Here is a 22425-nt window from a genome sequence, read left to right on the forward strand (position 1 = left end):
GCGTCGCAAGTCGCCGCCGAGAACAGACTCAGCGTCGTCTGCTCCGCCCGTCGCGACTCACCGCGGCGCCCATTCGCGGCACCGCCGCACCACTCGGCCCCCTTTCAGATCTGGAAGCCATCCGGTCCCCTCAACCAGAAGAACGACGAGGCGTCTAGAGGAGGCCGCCACCACCGCTTCCAAACTCAAAGTCGGCGAAACCGCCGCGCCGCCGCCATCCACCCGTGGAGCTACGCCTCACTCCGGTCATCGTCGCTTCGTTCGGAAACCACCGCGAACCGCCGCTACCCCCTTCATTTGTACAAGGCTACGTCGCCTTTAAGGGAGGACCGCCGGTCCCGAACGCAAAGTGGCAGGAACTCCCGCGAGCAATCCCATCGCCTTTCCGCGATCATGATCGCCGGAGCAACAGCAGCCGCCCCTCAGGGATGCCCCACAATTTTTTGGCAAGAGCGACGCCCTAAGCTGGAGCTAGCCATCCAGCTGGGTCGTGGAACCCTAAATGGCGAAAGAGGGGAAATTGTGGGCTCAGAAGCATACTAACTAAAATTTGGGCCACTAATGCGACTAATTGATTACTAGCCCACGAAATGAGTTAAATTTTTTGTAAGTTTGAGCCAAGTTAATTAGGCTATGGGCCATTAAATCGTGCAACTCAAATTAATATATGCAGCTACGCGCAAGAAAAATGGGCAACCCACCCTTGATCTCTGGATTCGTATACTATTATTTTAATTTTATAGGTTCCAGAAATTTCCCACTCAAGAAACTTATAAATCATCTTTTGACAATGAATTCAATTATTTAGAAGGTATACTCTCTATTTGATAAAATCAAATTAGAGAGTGGATGACAAACTGTAATGGACAAATTTCGTATAGTTCATTTAAATTAATATTTGCCTAATTCAAAAATTGAATTAATCTCAATTAATTCAGTCCGTAGGACTCCGTACATTAAGTCATCAGGGCCCATCGACTCAAACCCTAGAAAGGGCAATGACTTACGGATGAAGGCAGGAAGAGGTGATAGAGAAAGAAACTAGATTGATTCATTTTAGGAACACTTTAAAAATCATAAAAGATAAATTTAGAATGAATAAATTGCGATAATTTAAAGTTTTAAATAAAAAAAATTCCTTTCCTCTCTACACTCTTTAATGTTTTTTTTAACCGTCCTCTCTCTTTAATGGCATATTTACTTTTTTCTACTATATTAAATTGATATATTTTTCTATATATTATTTGTTTTGTGTGTGTTTTAAAGTAAAAATAAGTAGATAACATGTTGTGTGTTTTACATGTTTTTAAATTATAATAGTAGTTTAAAATGTATAAAGGTGGAGAAAAATATGTTGGTTCATTTTATAACTCTTTATATATATATATATATATATATAGTTATATATATTTAAAATACAATTCAAATATGACTCTTTTTTTATTTTTGCTTGTGTATGAAATATTTCTTTATATATTATGATGCGGAGTATTCTATAATAATGTATAATGCTAAGTTTTATTACTCCCTCCGTCCCTAAAATAATTTCCTCTTTTTTCATTTTGGGACGTCCCCCAAATAAGTTCCTCTTTCTTTCTTTATATTTTTGGACAATTATCTCACCACTAATAATACTTTATTTATTCTTACTTTTCACTTTTTCACCACTCCCAATACTAATTATAACACTTTTTCACTTTTTCACCACTCTCAATGTATAACATATTTTTTCTCCACTATCAATACACTTTACCATTTTCCTTAAAACCCGTGCCGTCCCCAAAGATGAACTTATTTTGGGGACGGAGGGAGTATTAAATAATTATCAAATAATTTAATAACAACAATTATCATTACATTTTATGCAAAATTAAAAATTTATTTTTTTCAAATTTAAATTTTTATTGAGTAATTAATGTTAATTATTTTATTTTATTTTACAATTAATTATATTTAATTTAATTTTATATTTATATTTATATATTTAAATATATTGTTCAATTTTAATATTCACCGTGCAAGCACGAGTGCATATTATTGGCCAGAAACCAAAAAAACCCTTTGAAGAAAAGACCCGCTGTCTTATTTCCATAGAAAAGTATTTTACTCCACCTCAAAACTATCTGCTTCAGCAAATATACTTGCAACAGAAAACCGAAGAATAACTTTTGAATTGAAATGGCAGGCATGGAGAGGCTTCACCGGATGTTCGCCGGCGCCGGCGGAGCCCTCGGACACCCGCCGCCGGACTCCCCAACGCTCGACTCCTCCGAACAAGTCTACATTTCGTCGCTCGCCCTTCTCAAGATGCTCAAACACGGTAAATCTAGGGTTTCTGTTAGGATTGTAGGTTGATTTAATTCTTTTGTGTTTTCTCTTCGCTGATGTAATTAGGGTTTATGGTGTGCGTCGTTGATTGTTGCAGGTAGAGCGGGGGTGCCGATGGAGGTGATGGGGCTGATGCTGGGGGAGTTTGTGGACGAGTACACGGTGCGTGTAGTGGACGTCTTTGCGATGCCGCAGAGTGGAACCGGTGTCAGTGTCGAGGCCGTCGATCACGTTTTTCAGACTAATATGCTTGACATGCTGAAGCAGACCGGCAGGTACCGCAAATATTCGTGATCTAGAAGGAATATTGAAAAATAATTGTAATTGTAATCAGTTTTTTCATCTTGAGTATGATCTGCAGCTCCGTTTTTCTTTCTTCAACTGTAGTGTTGCTTTTTGTTCTTGTTGTATGCTATGTCTCTGTTGTGGTATAAAAATCGGAAGATATGTGGTTGATGTTTCGGAGTCCTGATGCTTGTTCGGTGTGTTCCGTATTCTAATAGGATTTGAGCTGTCAGAGCAATCAATTGCCTTCAAATCTACGTAGTCATTTTGTAGGAAACTTTGTTCTAAGAAAAATGTGACTGCTCTCTGTCAAGTGTTGGCCATCTGTATTTATTCTTATGCTTGGTCTTTGGAATATTCTTACTATTATTAGTTAATTAGAATGCATCAAGAGACCTCAAGTATCATTGATTTGATACTGTTTTGTTTCTGTGTTGATTTCATTAAATCTGAAGTATTCTTTTGGTTTATAGGGTATTTTAATGTCATTTTCCTCCCTTGATAATTGATATTGAAGCATGTACTATTTTCTATGTTGCAGACCTGAGATGGTGGTTGGTTGGTACCACTCACATCCTGGCTTTGGATGTTGGCTTTCTGGTGTTGACATCAACACTCAGCAGGTCATTACTTTTCCATATTCTACTCTTCTATTGCTAAAATATACTATTGTTGATTAACTTCAAATATGCTACTATATCTTAGGACTTAGGAGATGCTTATTTTATATAAATTTATGTGCTTATGCTCTTTATTCTTTGCTTTCTGAATTATGTAATATTCCATGAAATTTAATTGGTCTTGTTATGCTTAAGCTCACTCAGTCTTCAACCGTGGATGTACTGATGTTCTCTCTACCTTTATCTTTTAGACCACTTTATTGTATATAGAGATGGTGCTGCTAGCTAAACCACTCGGTATCCTACTTATTGTGTATCATTGGTTGTTTTCTACTTCTTGGGCATCATGACTAATTTAGTAAAAAAAGAAAATCAACTTAAACTGCATGTTTTCAAGCTGAATAACTGCTGTTATAATGATGCAGAGTTTTGAAGCTTTGAATCAGAGGGCAGTAGCTGTGGTGGTAGATCCGATTCAGAGTGTTAAAGGGAAGGTAGTAATTGATGCCTTCCGTCTCATTAATCCTCAAACTATGATGCTTGGTCAAGAACCGCGACAAACCACTTCCAATGTGGGGCATCTTAATAAACCATCTATCCAGGTAGTAATTAAATTTTGAAGCTCAGTGACTTCCATTAAAATTGTATTACAATCAGTTTCTAATTTTGATTTGATCCCACTCCAGGCTTTGATTCATGGGCTGAACAGGCATTATTACTCCATAGCCATAAATTACCGGAAGAACGAGCTTGAGGAGAAGATGCTCCTCAATCTTCACAAAAAGAAATGGACAGATGGATTGACCCTCCAGCGGTTTGACACCCACTCCAAAACAAATGAGCAGACAGTCCAGGTACTTTCGGGTTTCTCTCGCTGTTGGTCTGCAGATTGTCGGTAGCCATGAGTCAAGTTAATAATAGGCGTTGTGTGTAATGCCAATAGTCTATTCACTGCTCCTGCATCTGCATTCTTGCAAATTGATCATACCAATGATCGAATATCTAAAATGCAGTGCATTTCTACTTTCCTGCTCTTGTGTAATTTATGTATCGTTGTCTACAAAAACAGGAGATGCTAAACCTAGCTATCAAGTACAATAAAGCGGTCCAGGAGGAGGACGAGCTGCCACCTGAGAAACTAGCAATTGCTAATGTGGGAAAGCAAGACGCGAAGAAGCATCTCGAGGAGCACGTCTCAAACTTGATGTCTTCAAACATTGTTCAAACTTTGGGAACGATGCTGGATACGGTTGTTTTCTAGATTTTGGACTACAAAAAGTGTACGCATCTTCTTCTTTACTCCTCAACCAGATGCTGATATCGACTCTGATTTTAAGCAAGAGAACACTTACATACTACATGATATTGTACTTGACAAAACACGTGATTGCATATTGTTGGGTAACTTTGTATCGAACCTTATGTCACTATAATCTTATCATATGAGTCGTTTATTTTACATGATTAATAAGATACATGATCGAGTATCCTTATTCTTACGAGTAAAATTTTTCCAATCTTACATTTTTAATGAGATAAGAATCAAGCAAGACTAGCTTAAATGATAGAAATAATCATATTCTTAGGAGTAAGATTTCTTCAATATTACATTTTTAAGGAGATAAAAATCAAGCAAGACTAGCTTAAATGATAGAAATAATCATATTCTTAGGAGTAAGGTTTCTTCATTCTTACATTTTTAATGAGATAAGAATCAAGCAAGACTTGCTTAAATCATAAAAATAATCAAGGGTTCTAAGAAATCCCAATCCTTCTAAGTAACAATGGATTAGTGGCTTAACCTTATTATTTTTATCAATTGAATTTTCATCATTAAATTAATGTGTAGTTAACTTAATTACTCCATCCGTCTACAAAAAGTATGACACTTTTGCTATTTTTAGCGTCCACCAAAAATATGACACTTTCATTTTTAGAACATGACCTCATATCTTTTCCTTAACTTTTATCCTTACAAACACTTCTTATTTACAAAAAAAAAATCACCTCAAATTCAATAACAACAACACTTCTCATAAAATAATGAGACTCTTTCTCCACTATATAAAAATTATCATCAATTTTATTAAAACTTGTGTCCACCAAAAATACTACACTTTTGATGGACGGGGAGAGTATTTTTTAATTGTTTGTATCACAAATAAAATTAGTGGCGGTAATTGGGCACGAAACACATTATTATCAAATAAATATTTTTTAGATTATCATAATTTATTTATTTTTAATTTAAATGAATGTTTTATATCAAATTAGAGTTGTTTCACGATTATTCATTTAATTTTATATTGAATACTTTATTTAAAATGATATTAGATGAAAATAGAAAAAATGTGTTTTATGTAAAAGATGAGAAATAAAATAAAGAAAATTAACAGAAAGTAAAAATAAAATATAACATACACCTGAAATAATAAATCATGAAAAATTCTTTAAATTCGGTATATAATATGTAGAAAATGAATTTGAAAAAAAAATCAAACAGTTACGTGATTAAATACCAACAATTAACGAACACAACCTATATGTTCCGGGTGCAGAAGGCTGGACTGGACTGGACTCTTCATCAACCAAAACCTTCGCAGTTGAAATTAGGGCTGGGAATCGGGTCGGGATCGGGTACCCTATCCGAAAAAATCGGGTACCCGATCCCGAATAAAACCAAAACCTTATACCCGACCTCGAACTCGAAAAAAAATCGAGTACCCTAATACCCGACTCGGGTACCCGAGTCGGATATTCGGGTACCCTAAATTACCCGGTCAAAATTGCATCATTCAAGTTAAACTGTGAAAATCGGGTATTAGGGTACCCGATTCGGGGATTAGGGTACCCTAATACCCGAGATACCCTATTTTCTTTTAAAAAATTTTGAATTTTTTTGAAAATTTACCGAAATTAAAATTGAATTTCAATTCAAATTTTTATAGATTTTTAAATTTAATTTAATTAAATAATTAAAAAAATCGGGTATTTCGGGTATACCCGATACCCGATTTTTTAGCACCCTAAATACCCGACCCCAACCCCTAATTTTTCGGGTATAGGGTACCTAATACCCGATTTTTTCGGGTCGGATAATCAGGTACCCTATACCCGAACCCTATCTTCCCACCCCTAGTTGAAATGATATTAAAGATGGGTGACGACCGTGAGATTTATTAAAAAGAGAAAATTGTAGTCCCCAAAGGGACACCAAGCAGCGCGACCTCCTGTGTGTGAACAGTGAGGTCCCAGGTTCAAATTCCATTGCCTCCCTTCCCAACTCCCCCAAGTCGAAAAAAGAAAAGAAAAAATTGTATAGGGAATTAGTAAATTACATATATTTAATTAGCAGAATATGCACTTGAAAGTTTTACTATAATATTATTAAAAACAATAAAAATAAAATAGGTTTGGAAATTAAACCACTCCTCAAAACGAAAGTAATTAAAAAACTAATTTCACATAATAGAAAAAATTAAATCCAACTCCGTCCACCAATTCGTGTAGTAGGGAAAGTGATAAATAACCCTTCCCCTAGGACACGAATTGGACGGACGGAGAAATCTCAATCCTTCTAAGTAACAATGGAATATATAACTAGCCTTTGCGTCTGTGCAATGCACGAAAAATATTTTTTATATTTTATATTTATATAAATTGATATCAACTCAATTATCATGTTTATAAATATTATAAAAAAATAATTTTAATTAAATATATTTGAGTTGAATATTAAAAAATTAAGAAAAAATCACAATAATAAAAATCGATATTATAAAAAGACAAAAAAGATATAAGTTTAAAAAATGAAAATGAAAATGAAAATAAAAATAAAAAAAGAAATGAAAAATAGATATATTAAAAAAAATGAGAGATAAGAGAGAATGTTTTAAAATTTTAATCTTTAAATAAATATAACTTTTACATTTTAAATCAAATATTTATATAAAATATTCATCCGTCCACGAAAGAACTTCTTACTTTTCCTTTTTGAGACGTCTACAAAAGAACTTCCTACCTATTTTTAGACGATACCCCAACACTCTCAATACTAATTAAAATAACTTTTCATCAGTCCCAATACACTCAACAACTTTTCTCCATTTTTAATACGCTCAACAATCTTTTATCTTAGAACCCGTGCCACTCATGCCTAAGAAGTTCTTCCGTGAATGAAGGGAGTATCAAAGTAAAGCTCTTGTCGTGATATTTAATTTGATATGCATATTAAGTATTTTATAATTAGTAGAATTTCATAATTTTAAAAAGAAATGAAACAATATAAAAAAGATAGAGAAAAAATAAATAAAAAGAAAAAATATATTCCCTCCGTCCCGGGAAGCTTGAGCAAATTCTTTTCGGTACAAATTTTAAGGAGTTACTAGTATTTTGCGTGTTAAGTGTGGTAGATGAAAAATTGAAAAAATGAATAAAGAAAAAAATTATATATATATATATATATTGATAAATTAACAGTATTAAATAAAGAAATTTAAAGATCGCGCCACAGAATTTCGAACCCAAGACCTTTGACCTTGAGCATTAATCCCTTACCGTTTGACCAACATACACTCATAAGGAAAAAACTTTGCCATATAAAAAAAGTGCTCAAGCTTTGTGGGACAATCCGAAAAGGAATACTGCTCAAATTTTGCGGGGCGGATGAAGTAATTTATAAATAAACTTTCAATTTTATAATAACTATAAAATTACCACTCAATTAAATTGATTTAAAATTAATTTCAATTAAAAGTTACATTTTTAAAATAGTATAGATTCTTTAATTATCATCTGATAAACCTTAGAAATAACTCTTACCACTTACATATAATTAATCAACAGCCACCACCAATCATCTAGAATCTAGATAATTATCTCTACCCCTAATCAACCACTGCCAATTCATGAAATTCCTCAAATTTAAACAAACGAATGACAACCTTAATTAAGATTCCTCACTCAAACTGCATGCTGTCTGAGAAGTTGTACGAGGTTGCCGCTGAGTTGGAGCGACATGACCTCATTAATTAAGCCACAAATTAATAGCAATGGTCAAGAACAAGCAAGGAGATGAGTCATCAAAACTTAATTTTGTACCCACCAGTTTGGTCTGTTGCATTAGCAGCAGAATATATCCGACCTTCTTAACTATTTCAGCTTTTGGAGGTGACTATAATACCAACTTGTCACACTTCTTAAGCATTATGGCACAAATTAAAAACAGGAACAAAAATAGAGTTAAATATACATAATAACATCACCAACTATCAAACAACTACTTAGGATTGACAGCTTCAGTCAATACATTAACAGTATTTATATATAAATCACTGGGATTCTTTAGTGGATGAAAGCAACTACTTCCTTCCTCCATAAACGGTATGAGTTTTAATAAAATGTGAGTGAAATTGTTAATGGAGTAACGGTTTCATTTTAAATGTGAGTGAAATTGTGTGAACCCTATTATTATAAATAAAAGTGGCAAATTTTTCGCGAATGGATTGAAAAGGAGATTGTGACAATTTTGCGTGGATGGAGGAAGTAGTTGCTAATATATTGAAACAAGTCTATGGATGCAGATTTAAGTATTAAAATTATCACCTGCTTGTGCTGCATGACTTCAGTTAAGTTCGATTAGTTATACACTGATTTCCAACTATTAAGACAGATATTCATGCATAACATGTGATGAAACTAATCCCACCACCCAGCCACCTTCCTACAAGTCAATGAAAATATTTAATCAAGGCTATAATTGAGCAATAGATTAATACGCAGAAATCAAATTAAAGACTAATGCTTGTCCTTTCCTATAATGTTTCCTCGTATCTTAAGAAATCGTAGAACTAACTAAAGGGCAATTTGAAACTATATAGTACTAATTAATAATTTTTGTATCTAAGGTACAATATAAAGTGAGAAAATATATAATCTTGATTATGAGAAAAATTAACATTTTCTAGCTAATGAATTCAAGTAAGTGCTGGGCAAATATTCATAGGTGTTAGGAGAGCTTGAGCCTGATTTAACCAGTTTCTAATATGGCCAGCGTGGTTATTTTACTTATGTCCAATTTAATAAGCTTGGCAAATTAAAACCATCTCCTATCAATACAAAAATTCTTATACCAATTTGTCCCGTCACACAAACCAGACCTTGGCTGTCAGATGTCAACAAAAAAAGGAATGAAGAACAATCATCTTAGAGGGTGTTTGGTTGAACTTATAAGCTCCTCAAAACAGCTTATAAGTTGTTTAAGAGCTTATAAGCTCCAAAAATAAGCTCTAAGAGCTTATAAGCTCCCAAAAAATAAGTTCCTCCACCCCAACTTATTTTTTTATAATCTCATATGCAACAATTTTTTTGCAAATATTTTTTCAACTATAATTTATTATTTTCATCATATATCATTTAAGTTCATTTTTCTTCGATTTTCTCTCTCTAAAAAAAATTCTCTCTCTCTAGCAAAAAAATTCTCTCTCTAGCTTATAAACTCAATTATCCAAACACTTTGACAACTTATAAACTTTTAAAAATGACATCTTATAAGCTCTTGAAAGAGCTTATAAGCTCTTTAAAATAAGCTTAGCCAAACACCCTCTTAGTCTAGGAAGTGAACCGGATAGCATCATGAAAACAACACTACTGTCAGAGCCAAAACACTTGAAATTCATAAGCAAATCCATTCTGCACATGGATAACAACGCTTTTGTTTATATTAAGATTCATCTATGCCTAGTCAGCCTGAGGAAAACGAAGAGTTCAATTCGACCAATCAACCATCAATTAATTAGCATAACTCAAAAAATATTAAACAAGCTAGCAACCAGCCAACCACATAAATAATTAATACTTCTCATTTTTAACCACGGAATAATTCATAGTAAATTCTTATGACAGAAATTTTGTCGCTAATTCTGTCATTAAAACTTTTATATAGCAGATATGATGCAAATTCCATCGTTAATTACCAAAAATATAAGTTATGTTAGTATGTCGTTAGTCCGTCATAATTTTATGACATAATCAGTTTCATCGTTAATTCTGCCGCAGTTCGGTAATTTTTTTTGTAGTCTAATTATAACAGTTTGTTTTTTTATTCTCATTGTCCAAATTATGGCTAGCTAGTCAATTAAATTTTGCCCCTATATTCTCTTAGTTTTAATAAATAAGATACAACTTCCTCTTATAAATCTGTGAGTTATCGACTTCCTCTTATAAATCTATGAGCCCTTTAGAGCTACTTTAGTTGACACCACACAATATCCTTTTTTGCAAAATGGAAGGGTTTGTGGAAGTGATATCAAGGGAGATGATAAAGCCCTCATCTCAAACTCCTCTCCACTCCTCAAAGTTGAAGCTCTCTTACATTGATAGAATGTTTTACGATTTATACGTTCCCCTCATCTTCTTCTACAAAGCTGATGAATCAAGAGGCTTAACCGCCTCTAACCATCTTCAGATATCCAAGAGATTGAAACAGTCCCTCTCGAATATCCTACCTTGGTTTCACCCCTTAGCAGGCCGCCTCAAAAGCAGCCTCTCCGTGGACTGCAACGATGCTGGCGCCGAGTTCATCGAGGCACGAGCTCGCGCTCATCTCATGGATTCCCTATACATGGATGATCAGTTGAAGCACTACTTTCCTTCCGAGTGTAATACATTCAACCATGCCAAAAGACCGCGACCTCTCCTCGCCGTGCAGATCACTTTCTTCAACTGCGGAGGTCTCATCGTCGCCGCTGCTCTTTCACATGCAGTCACTGATTTGGCGTCGGCGATGAAGTTTATGAAGGCTTGGGCAGCCGCTTTCCGAGGGGAGGCCGAGCTTTCCCGCCACAGCTTCGGCACAACCGCTTACTTCCCACCACTCAGCCTCGTCCCATTTTCCAGATTCCAGAGACTTTTCCTTTTTAACAAAAATCTGGTGACGAAAAGGCTGGTGTTTAGCAAGGAAAAACTGGATGCTCTGAGACAAACTGCAACCTTCCCATCTCATGAATCTGGTATCAAAGATCCGAGCCGCGTGGAGCTCGTCTCGGCTTTCATTTGGAAGCATTTCACGGAGGGCAGATTGAAGAAATCCAAGGCGGCCAAAAAGATGTACGTTGCGCTTCACGCAGTGAACGTGCGACCAAGAACGAACCCGCCTAACCTTCTTGAGAATGTTTTCGGCAACTGCATCATGTTGGCAATGGCGTTCGCTTGCATTAAAGATCTCCGTCTCCACGGGCTTATCGGGAAGCTAAGAAGCTCGATACGAAAGGTTAGAGGCGGTTACATCACGGAGGCGCTGAACAAGGAGAGTTTCGTCAAGGATCTGTTTAAGTTCGGGTTTCTGCTTATGATGGGAAAATTAGAGTGTTGTTTCTTTACCAGCTGGCGAGGGTTTCCGTTGTACGAGCTCGATTTCGGGTGGGGAAAGCCGGTTGGGTGACTTCGACATCACTGCCGGCGAAGAATCTCATCATTTTTATCAACGGAAAGAGCGGAGATGACATTGAAGCCATAGTTACTAGATGAAACCCGACGACCTGCAAATTCTTGATGCCCAGATCAACCTGATCTAGATCCACTAATTAATATTTCAAGGATGAAAAATTTGTTACCACCATGTTGCCTATTTCTGTCCATGATTTAATGTTCTTGTATCATTATATAATATCATTTTCCGAGAAATCATACTTTGTATTACAAAAAAACTGAAACCTAGTTTATGCTTAGAATTAAGTAATAAAATTAATAATTAAGAGTAAACGGCAGAAAATATATCCGCTTTGATTGCGAAACAAAATATTAGCCACTAATTTAATAGTATATAAAGTGGAGAAATACATGTGTTTTAATTAACAAAATATTGGGAAATATATATAAAGTGGAGAAATTAAGTGACTTATCAGAGCTGATTCATTAATAATAATTAATAAATAATTTATAAGATAAGTTTATGTAAATATTATGTGTGAATAAGAGTAAAAATTTAAGAGTATATCTTCCTAAAATGGAAAGATCATATACTAGTATTTATTATGGATGGACGAAAATGACATAAAAACCACATTTATCATTAATAAAGTTGGTATGATATTACTTTTTACAAACAATGTCTTCTTTTTTCCTATTATAACTAAACAAGCATTCACCATCAGCCCCCAAAACTGGCCTACATACAGCACACATGAACATCACCTTAGTGATGAACTTCTTGTTCTTGCATGTCTTGTGAGGTTCTATCTCCTCAGGAGTCAAATAGAACCTCTGTGCACTTTTTGTGATGTAGAACCATTTCTCATCAATGTGGACTGTGTTATGCATGCTTTTAAATGTCAAACTCCTAAGAATCCTGTCATATTCTAGAGCTTCTAAGGAAGACCGTAGCCTAAGCAACTTGTTTGGAGCAGTAAGATCAGGTTTTATTGCACTTGAATGAGGTTTGATCAGTCCTGATTTTATCCATCTACCAACAGTGCTTTTACTGCATTTAATCCCACATGCTAGCCTTCTAATGGTAGATCTTTTTGACAATTCTAAGCTAGCAATCAAATGTAAATCAAGTTCTACAGGTTTTCTCCTTGGCCTTAGCTTTTTTTTACTCAATGAACTAATTACCTCACCACTTTCTCTTTGTTTATTTGCAGCTGCCAAAATACGACTAATCGTTCGTCGGCAATAGCTCCACTTTTGCACCGCGGCATTGATCTTGCCTCTAGCTGGTTTTCCACTTTGGCTTCCTTCAAGAAGAAATTGGATTATGGCAGCCCTCTCAAAGGAAGAAAGATCCTTCCTTCTAGCCATCTTGGAGTTTTTTTTTTTTTTTGTAGGAGTTGTGTAGATTCTGAAAAGTTGTTTCTGCCCTATTTATAAAGGGCATCAGATTCTGAACTTGGAAAAAAATGTGGGAAATTTGAAAATTGTGGAAATTTCAATGAAAAATTTGGGTTCCAGTTTGTGATCAGATTTTGTGGCGCCATTTTTTTCATTTTTGTTGGCAGGTTCAAATTTTTTTAAGTTGAGATTTGCATTTACCTTTTTGGTAGGTATATTTCGAATTTCAGGTAGGGATTAATTAAATTACAGATTAAAAAAAATAAATTAATAAAAAAACTTAAGTCTTTTTTAATATTGATAAAATAGAAATGATTAGTTATTCCTTAATCATAAACTTAAACATGTGGACCACACTCCTTATTCACCTAATTTGCTTCTCCTTAATCTCCGTGCCGAAAAGTAATGAGACATGAATAGCGGGACGGAGGGAGTATTATTTTTATTTAATTTTTTTTAAAGTATATATAATTACTTTGAATTTATCAACCTATTATTAAGTAATAAAAGTGAAATTAAATGATAAAAAATAATTATATACCCTAAATTGATGAAATAAACCCTAGTTAATAATCACAAAATTAAATTAAAGTATATAAAGTTGAAATTGAAGAAAAAATATATAAGAAAATAATCAAAATTGAAAGTGAGACATAAAATATGGTACACTGAATCTCATTCCGCTTGGTGTCCCCTTGAACAAATATTTTCTCCATTCCATTATTAGTTACTATTAGCTATTATTCAGACGTTCAATTGAATAGTTTATCGACACTTAATTATTGCAAAATAAATTATGATGGGATCATATCATATATTGAGTACAAATTAGTATTCAATTACATTGAGTGTTGGTTTTTTTTTTTTGTTAAATTAATCTTAAAACAGAAAAATCGAAGAACTTGAGATTGATGTTTGGAAAGAAAAAATCCACTACAAAAATACGCGTAAATAGCGACGAAAACTATCTACGGCGGCGCCGCCGCCGGCAATTATCGACGGCACGGCGGCGGCAAAAACGGCGACCCGCCTTTTGACTATTACCGGCGCATTATCGACGGCAAAACGGGCCGCCGCTAATTAGCGGCGGTTACGCCGTCGCTAATTTAAATATATATTAATATAAATATATATTATTTATTACCGACGGCAATCGGCCGCCGCTAATCACCACCGCCGGTGACATCCGGTGATAGCACCACCGCCGTCCGGCCAAAATTACCGACGGCATTTTGCCGCCGCTAATTATCGACGGCAAATTCTAATTACCGACGGTAAATTCTAATTACCGACGGCAAATGCCGTCGGTAATTAATTTTATTTTTTTTATTTTTTTTGTATTTTATTTTTTATTTTTTTTCATTTATCATCTAATAAATTGATGAAAGAGAATAATACAAAAACATTAAAATTAAATATATATTGAAATACAAGTGAAAATTTAAACATTGATTATTACTAATCTAATATTATTACTAAAAATTCAAGATTCTTAGTAAGAATCTTATAATTATAACTTAAGAATGTTAATTTGATTAGTGATTCACTCATCAATCATCACTAATCCAAGATTATTACTAAGAATTCAAGATTCTTAGTAAGAATCTTATAATTATAACTTAAGAATGTTAATTTGATTAGTGATTCACTCATCAATCATCACTAATCCAAGATTATTACTAAGAATTCATGATTCTTAGTAAGAATCTTATAATTATAACTTAAGAATGTTAATTTGATTAGTGATTCACTCATCAATCATCACTAATCCAAGATTATTATTAAGAATTCAAGATTCTTAGTAAGAATCTTATAATTATAACTTAAGAATGTTAATTTGATTAGTGATTCACTCATCAATCATCACTAATCCAAGATTATTACTAAGAATTCAAGATTATTTTTATTAAATGCGTTTTTATTAAAAGAAAAAAGAGAAAAAACCCCTAAAACCCTTGAAAGCACAGAAGAGCAGACTAAGGGCCGAGCCTCATTAAAACCTTCTCACAGAAAACCCATTGGGAAAAACCGTGGGAAGGAAAAAGAGTACCCGTCTAGAACAAAAAAGGGAAAAGAGGGGAGAGCGGAAGGGAAAGTTTCCAGAACTCCGGCCTAACCATCGTCCCCAAACAGTCCCGGCTCTTCCCTTAAAAAAGACAACCAGAAAATGACATAAGGCCGGTGAAACGTCGTCGCCAATATGCCAGAAAAAAGAAACCAAGCTATACGGCCGGTTATACGCCGTCGCCGTAAGCTCACAAGAAGACCAACCCCACTCAGTGAAGACAACCAGAAAATGACATAAGGCCGGTGAGACGCCGTCGCCAATATGCCAGAAAAAAGAAACCAAGCTATACGGCCGGTTATACGCCGTCGCCGTAAGCTCACGAAAAGACCAACCCCAGTTTGTAATGCTACTCGGCCGGTTATATGCCGTTGCCGGGAGCACCACTAAAAGAACGACCCAACCAAAGAAAGAAAACCGGCCGGTTAGATGCCGTCGCCGGGATCTTTCTGTCACGCACGAGTTCAGCCAAGCTCTCCACTTGAGCCATCGAACTTCTGCCACCGTTTGAGCCCAGCAAACAGACCCAATCAACCAAATATTGCAGCTAACTAAAATTCCTCTAACCAGAGGGAAGACAGATCCAGCCTTCTCGTGAGAAACCCAGTTCCAAGAATTCGAAAAAAGCCCAATGACAACCGCCCAGGAAGTGATTACCAAGTGTTCGACCAAAGTCCTTAACCAAAACTGGAGCCAACTTGTCCGCCAACTGCTCCACCAAATCCTCAAACCACGGCATCTACCATGAAAACCCGAGCTGAGAGTCCAGCCGTCATCCCATCCGAAAAACTGAAGCAAAACCACCCGAACAAGCGAACCCACAAGCGCCAAAACCAAGAACCAGTTACATGATAACTCGAACATGACTATGGGTAGACAAGTCCCGCGACACCGCGAGCTTGATTTCCTCAATAGTAAAAGGCCACCATCCCTCCCGACGCTCGTTGTTGGCCATAATATCAGCAGGTTGATTGCCTTCTCTATAAATATGCGTAACCATTATCGACATATCCCTAAGATGGTGAAGAGCCTATTTCCAAGAAGCGATAAAACTCCACGGAACTTCCAACGTTCGTGACTCCAGAAGTTTGACGACATAGGTCGAGTCGGACTCAATCCAAAGATGAAACCAGTTCCTATTATGAGCAATGTTAATTGCCGTGATAATCGCCAAAAGCTCCGCTTCAAAAGCAAAACCAACGCCGCCTTTTATATGAAAGCATCCACGAACCACCGCCCAGTTGTCCCTGAAAACACCTCCAGCAGCGATGATTCCAGGCGAACCCATCGCGGAACCATCGGTATTAACTTTGATCCAGTGACGCACCGGAGGCCACCAGTGCACCTCAACCATGTGCGGAGGAGGCGCCACTTTGTTAGGCACACCGAGATTACGTGAGACAATGTAGTCATTCCAAGAGCTATTGGTATTGCCTAAGCTCATAGAAGTGCTGCCAATTTCCTTGAAGAAGCCTCTCACGAAAGCTAAAATAGAACGGCCATCAAAACTGGCGCTATCGAAGATGATCGAGTTCCTGCAATCCCAAATCCTCCACATGAAGGAGATAATCCCAGCTTTCCAGAAAGCCCTAATCCGAGCACTAGAACGAGCGTTCCAGGCCGCAACAAGAAAATCATGAATATCAGCACACTCTAGAAGATGATCCATCTGAAACCAAGAAAGAAACTCCTTCCACAACACTCTAATTTTATAGCACTCCCACATTAAGTGAGATATAGATTCCGCCCTCCTAAAGCAGAGAAAGCAACCATTGGGAGTGGAAAGACCTTGGCGGATTAAAATATCCAACGTTGGGAGACGACCATGTATCCCTCCAACAGAGAATGGACCGTCGAACAGGAATAAAAGGTTCCCATATCCACGTTCCCCACCTCACTTTGGGGAAGTAGTGACATTTACTCGAGAAAGCAAGAGCTGCGGAGACATCACCAGAGATCGAATTCTTCCAGTACCGGGAATCATTATCACCATTCATCGGGACCAGCAGAATGTCCACGACCACTTCCAGGAAGCGGTTAACAAAGGAGGCCGAGAAGTGCCACACCCCATCATAGAAATAATCCTGCACGGAGTAATTAAGGTAATCATGCATATAATGCGGGATTTTGAGCTTGTCAACCAACTTGTATCCAAGCCAGTCATCACGCTAGAAAAACGTGTTGTCACCGCGACTGACACAAGAGTAAGAATTCTCCACCAGTTGATCAACCTCATGTTTCACCCCAACCCAAACCGGCGAATTGGAGATCGATTTTTTAGCATAGCCGAAGGTAGTGAGATAGCGTGATCTGAAAAGTTGATGCGCCCAATCCACACTTTTGATCATCTTCCAGGCAAGTTTCATGAGATAAGATTGATTCATCAGGGTCAAAGATCGAATTCCCAAACCCCCTTCGGCTTTAGGCGAGCAAGCACGCCCCCAACTAACCACACAAGTAGGCTTCTTATCCACACTTCCGGACCACACAAAGTTCCTGCATTTCCTATCAAGAGAGTGAAGAAGAGACTTCGGCCACTTATAGATCATCATAGAGTGCACAAGGGAACTTTGGATGACAGATTGAACAAGACAAAGTCTTCCTGCAATGGAGAGTTGGATTCCTTTCCAACGAGCAAATTTTTGCACAATTCGATCATAAATCGGCATAAAGTAAGCCGTGCGTTTCCTACCAATAAAGATCGGGACCCCGAGGTAAGTTGTGGGCAAACCTCCAAACGAGAAAGGCAAAGCCCGCTGAATTGCACGTCGTCTGTCAGTAGGGACCCGTCTAGCAAAGAAAAGGTTGGATTTCTCAGTGCTACAGTGTTGCCCCGATATAGAGCCATAATAATTGAGGATCTCATGAATCTTGCGGGCATTCCGAACCGTAGCTTTGCAAAATAAAATAATATCATCAGCGTAAAACAGGTGAGTTGGGTAGTTCCTGGTTCTGCTGAAACGTATTGGGATCAAATGAGAAGACTCCACACAACTCTGAAAAATGTTGCTCAAAACATCCTCAGCGATACCAAATAAGATTGGAGATAAAGGATCCCCTTGTCTGACACCCCGAGAGCAAGCAAAATAACCGCTAAGATTCCCATTATACAGGATCGACAACCGTGCAGAATAAAAAATGATCTGAACCCACTGGATGAAAGACTCATGATAGCCCGTAGCCCTAAGCACCTGCATGATGAAACCCCAACGAATCGTATCAAACGCTTTTCTGATATCAATTTTACAAGCCATATTTAACCCACGGTTAGTACGCTGCATACAATTGAAACCCTCCGAGCTAAGCATAATGCAGTCGTGAATGTTCCGGCCACTAATAAAGCCAAACTGATTAGGCGAAACGTGAGAGGCGGCCACCACATTGAGCCTAGAAGCCATGATCTTAGAAATAATCTTGAAAAAGAAATTGGAGAGCACGATGGGACGAAGATCAGAAGCCGAGTCAACCGTGTCTTTTTTAGGAATGAGAATCATGGTGTTAGAATTACACCCATTAGGCAAATACGAAAGCCGAAAAAAAGTCTAAACGGCAACAATCACATCATTTTTAATAATACTCCAGCATTTTTGGAAAAACATACCCGAGAACCCATCAGGACCCGGGGCACTGTTCATATCCATGCCAAAAACAGCGGCCACAATTTCTCCCTCGTCAGGAATGCGGACAAGAAGGCTGTTCTGCTCATCAGTGACAGCATGCGTCGAGTAAGCTTCAATTTCCAGGGAATCAGCTAAAGGGCTACCATCATCCATGAAAAGCGTAACAAAATGATCAACGATGTGTTGTTCGATCACCCTAGGGTCGTACACGTCGACACCCGCAATAGATAAATGCGTGATTGGGGCATACCGCTTTTTGAATTTAGCGATTCTATGGAAAAACTTCGTGTTTCTGTCGCCATCTTTCAGCCAGGTGATCCTGCTCTTTTGTTGGAGTAAGCTATTTTTGCGGGTAAGAGCGACATTCAGCTCGGCTTGAAGATTTATCTCAGCATCAAACAGGCTGTCCGTGTAACCAACCTCCGATATCCTCTTCTGAATATCCAAGAGTTGAATGTGGAACCTGTGGATCGAAGAGTCCACATTACCGAAAACCTCTCTGTTCTAAACCCGAATGCAAGTCCGGAGGTTCTTCAGCTTAAGCATGACATTCAAAATCGGGCAGAGAGTGTTAGTCGGGGCAGACCAGGACCCCGAGACCATATCCAAAAAATTGGGGTGAAGCACCCACATATTGAGAAATCTGAAGTGTCGACGTCGCGAAGGTAAAACTTTACGACATTGAAGAACCAGTGGGGAGTGATTAGAAGTGAGACGAGGGAGAGCAGAAGTCACAACCGAATCCCAAATATCAGCAAAATCTTGAGAAAAAAGCGCCCTGTCCAACATGGATTCCATATGGCGTGGAAGAAGACGGCGACCCGACCAGGTGAAACGCAAACCCTCGGTTGGAGATTCAATAAAATGAGTATCATCAATAAAGGAACCAAACTCCAAACAAGAAGCTCTAGGCGGAGCAATGTTACTACGTCTTTCATGAGCTCCTTTCACCGCATTGAAATCCCCAATAAATACCGTACAACCCTCAGCGAAACGAAGAAGATCGCACCAAAGAGCCCGTCTCTCAATATGATCATTGGACCCATGAACCACCGCCACCCGAAAATCCAGAGAGTGCCAGGAGCAGTCCACAATAACAACTTGCGAAGAAGAGAACACAACCGAAGCCACCACATCCGGATGGACCAAAAACCAAATATTGGGACACCAAGAAACCCGGCAATTTTGATGAACCGGATAAAGGTTCAGAGAGTTCCAATAACTGAAACGAACTTTTGTAATATCTTTTTTAGGTTCAATAACACCTAAGATAATAGGAGAGAAGGAACTGCAATGTTCCTTAAGGAGTCGCTTGGTCTCGTCCGTGAAGCCTCGGACATTCCAGGCAATGATATTCATTGAGAATTATTAGAGTTAGCGGAGGGACCTCCGCATCTTTCCACTTCATCCGCCCAACTCTCTTTTGAGACATTATCCATGTCTTGAATGCTCTCCTTGTTGCTGGAGTCAATCACGTATTCTCGAGGGTTATTCCCAGTTTCTCCGGACTTTCTCAAGCGGCTTTTGATGTTATCCTCAGCATGCGCCGCAATCCGAGACCTCGCAGCTAATTCCTGTTTTGAAGGTCTTCCTCTACCGCGTTTGCTAGTGGTTTGTGACTCCACCTGGATGGGGGCTTTAGCTATCGCGAGGATCTGCTCCAGCCTTTGCGCCTTCATGGCGTTTTCTAAAGCCAAAGTATTATTCTCAGTCTCCGGGGCCGGAGGCGACTCCATCTCCTGTTCTTCAATGAGTTCATCCTCTTCAGAGTTTTTGAAATCCATGGGTTTGTCATAAACCGAGTTCTCCACCAATTTCAGAGTCGAAGCAAGGATATCCGGCCCATACATATCTTTACCAGCCACTTGCATGTTGACGTTGTTTGTTGTTTTCACCAAACTCGAAGAGTTTCTCTGCACAGAAGTTTGGTGCGACATATCCCCAGAATCCGTATTAGAGTTTTCCAAGATTTGAAATCTGTTAGGGGAACTATGGCTCAAGACCACATCATCTGCCCGAGTAGGCCCTCTAGCCTCACTCTTCGAGCCCTCCCTGTCCGGTGAGACGTAGCCATTCCTCGCAATTCTCTCTTGTGGAGAGCTCTCACGAGCAATCTATTGTGGAACCTCAATAGGAACCTCACCATCTTCCTTCTCCTCGAGCTGTTGTATCTTCGCATTATTTCTTTCCTGGCCAACAACCTGCATGGGGCCAGAAACATGTTGCCATTGTTTTCCTTGCTTATTCTGTTGTTGGGTCCCAGCATTCCGCAAGACCTCGTCTCCCGAGGTTTTCCCTTTCCGACATTTATCCGCCGTATGTCCTGTGGTTTTGCATCTGGAGCAAAAGAGAGGCAGAGATTCGTAAGAAAATTCAATATGAAAGGCGACATCGTCACCATCAACAAGAAGAGTATTTGGAAGAGGTTTCGACATATCTATTTCAATCAGGATACGAGCAAATTGCCCGAAGTCACACTGAGCTGACATTCCATCAACTCTTAGAGGATGCCCGACAAATCTTGCTATACCAGTGAGGACTTTGACGTTCCAATATTCAATCGGCAGATAATGTATCCTTACCCAAACATTCGCCAACGAGGAATGTTCTTTGAAAGGATCGAAATTTTTAGTCCATTCTCGAATCCTCAAGTGTCCTCTTGAGACTTCCCAAGTGTTCTGAGCTTTAACACGCAGCTTGTCTTCCGCCGTATTGAATATCATCGTGTAATAACCTTTTCCCAACGGGATTAGTTTCCATGAAGCCTGAACGTCCCAAAGGTTTTGCAGTTTCTTCTTCACCATCATTGCAGTTTTAGGTTTTTTGCCCTTTTTTAGTAGAAGTCTTCCAGTTAAAGCATGGGCGAACTGAGCGATCTCTTTTTGGAGCAGATCCTTAGGGATTTTAAAGGAGAACTGATCTCCTTCTTTAGTAGGGCGTAGAGCGTGGTAGTGATGAGCAGGCAAATCAGGGCGCTTCGGCGCACGATTTGAGGCCATATCCGCATACGATCTTCCATTATTCACGTCTTCAAGCATGGAGCCGTCCACAATTTCTTTACCTCGCGAAACTCTATTCTCAGCGTTGTTGATTGAATCTCCATGAGTCCGACTTGCGGCGGTCTCATTCCTCCCAGCGCCTTTCATGGCGTTATCAATGGCAAGTTGCGGCCGTGGGGTGAAATTATTGGTAAGTATGGGTAGGTTCAGGCCACCAGCGCCTGAGGGACCAGAGTTGCTGTCGACGTTGAGGTTCATCTAATGGACGAGCAAACAAAATCAACGGCGCCGGGGGAAATTCGAGTGATGCAGCAGGGTTAGGGTTAGGGTTTCCATCTCTCCTTAGGGCATCACTAAGAATTCAAGATTCTTAGTAAGAATCTTATAATTATAACTTAAGAATGTTAATTTGATTAGTGATTCTGTTGGGAACCTTGTGGAATATCCTAACCCTTGTTTTGATGATACCAAAATTCATAGGACTTATTTGTAATAGACTAGAATCGTTTTGAACTCAAGTGTTAGAGTTCGTTTCTAGTTTAGTTGCGGTGTCGAAGACTGAAGAACGAAGACTGAAGACTGAAGACTGCAGATAACTGAAGTATCAGTTGAAGACTGATTATTTAATGCGCGCAATGGACTGATACTAAAGTCAAGTATCAGTTGAACATTCCTCCTAG

At 38.1% G+C, this 22425-nt stretch overlaps 5 protein-coding genes across 5 annotated transcripts; 2 read left to right on the plus strand and 3 right to left on the minus strand.

Annotated features, from left to right (window-relative positions):
• Positions 1-2047: 2047 nt before the first annotated feature.
• On the plus strand, positions 2048-4701 carry LOC130986788 (26S proteasome non-ATPase regulatory subunit 14 homolog). Its single transcript, XM_057910321.1, has 6 exons — positions 2048-2320; positions 2426-2603; positions 3155-3236; positions 3659-3835; positions 3920-4087; positions 4303-4701. Exons 1-6 carry the CDS (start codon positions 2179-2181, stop codon positions 4492-4494), a joined length of 939 nt encoding a protein of 312 aa, XP_057766304.1. The 5' UTR covers positions 2048-2178; the 3' UTR covers positions 4495-4701.
• A 4845-nt stretch (positions 4702-9546) lies between these two features.
• LOC130986784 (vinorine synthase-like) lies at positions 9547-11940 on the plus strand. Its single transcript, XM_057910312.1, has one exon. It carries the CDS (start codon positions 10516-10518, stop codon positions 11671-11673), a length of 1158 nt encoding a protein of 385 aa, XP_057766295.1. The 5' UTR covers positions 9547-10515; the 3' UTR covers positions 11674-11940.
• A 383-nt stretch (positions 11941-12323) lies between these two features.
• On the minus strand, positions 12324-13031 carry LOC131025668 (uncharacterized). Its single transcript, XM_057955463.1, has one exon. The coding sequence runs from the start codon at positions 13029-13031 to the stop codon at positions 12324-12326; it is 708 nt and encodes a 235-aa protein (XP_057811446.1).
• A 3125-nt stretch (positions 13032-16156) lies between these two features.
• LOC131025669 (uncharacterized) lies at positions 16157-20105 on the minus strand. The gene is made up of 5 exons (XM_057955464.1): positions 19437-20105; positions 18728-19250; positions 17325-18598; positions 16915-17210; positions 16157-16829 (listed from the first exon to the last, which is right to left on the minus strand). Exons 1-5 carry the CDS (start codon positions 20103-20105, stop codon positions 16157-16159), a joined length of 3435 nt encoding a protein of 1144 aa, XP_057811447.1.
• Positions 20106-20860: 755 nt separating this feature from the next.
• On the minus strand, positions 20861-22003 carry LOC131025670 (uncharacterized). The gene has a single exon (XM_057955466.1). It carries the CDS (start codon positions 22001-22003, stop codon positions 20861-20863), a length of 1143 nt encoding a protein of 380 aa, XP_057811449.1.
• Between the last annotated feature and the right edge of the window lie 422 nt (positions 22004-22425).

Source organism: Salvia miltiorrhiza, chromosome 5 (genome assembly GCF_028751815.1).
Source record: "Salvia miltiorrhiza cultivar Shanhuang (shh) chromosome 5, IMPLAD_Smil_shh, whole genome shotgun sequence".
NCBI lineage: Eukaryota > Viridiplantae > Streptophyta > Magnoliopsida > Lamiales > Lamiaceae > Salvia > Salvia miltiorrhiza.

Excerpts from the sequence above, each read along its gene's own strand:
- LOC131025670 (XM_057955466.1), bottom strand. The coding sequence starts at position 22,003 with ATGAACCTCAACGTCGACAGCAACTCTGGTCCCTCAGGCGCTGGTGGC.
- LOC131025668 (XM_057955463.1), bottom strand. The coding sequence starts at position 13,031 with ATGGCTAGAAGGAAGGATCTTTCTTCCTTTGAGAGGGCTGCCATAATC.
- LOC131025669 (XM_057955464.1), bottom strand. The coding sequence starts at position 20,105 with ATGAATATCATTGCCTGGAATGTCCGAGGCTTCACGGACGAGACCAAG. Across the intron at positions 18,599-18,727 it reads GGGTCCTGATGGGTTCTCGG|ACACGGTTGACTCGGCTTCT; the intron begins GTATGTTTTTCC and ends TTCCTAAAAAAG. Across the intron at positions 16,830-16,914 it reads GGATATTTTAATCCGCCAAG|AGTGTTGTGGAAGGAGTTTC; the intron begins GTCTTTCCACTC and ends CTATAAAATTAG.
- LOC130986788 (XM_057910321.1), top strand. The coding sequence starts at position 2,179 with ATGGCAGGCATGGAGAGGCTTCACCGGATGTTCGCCGGCGCCGGCGGA. Across the intron at positions 3,836-3,919 it reads TTAATAAACCATCTATCCAG|GCTTTGATTCATGGGCTGAA; the intron begins GTAGTAATTAAA and ends ATCCCACTCCAG. Across the intron at positions 4,088-4,302 it reads CAAATGAGCAGACAGTCCAG|GAGATGCTAAACCTAGCTAT; the intron begins GTACTTTCGGGT and ends CTACAAAAACAG.
- LOC130986784 (XM_057910312.1), top strand. The coding sequence starts at position 10,516 with ATGGAAGGGTTTGTGGAAGTGATATCAAGGGAGATGATAAAGCCCTCA.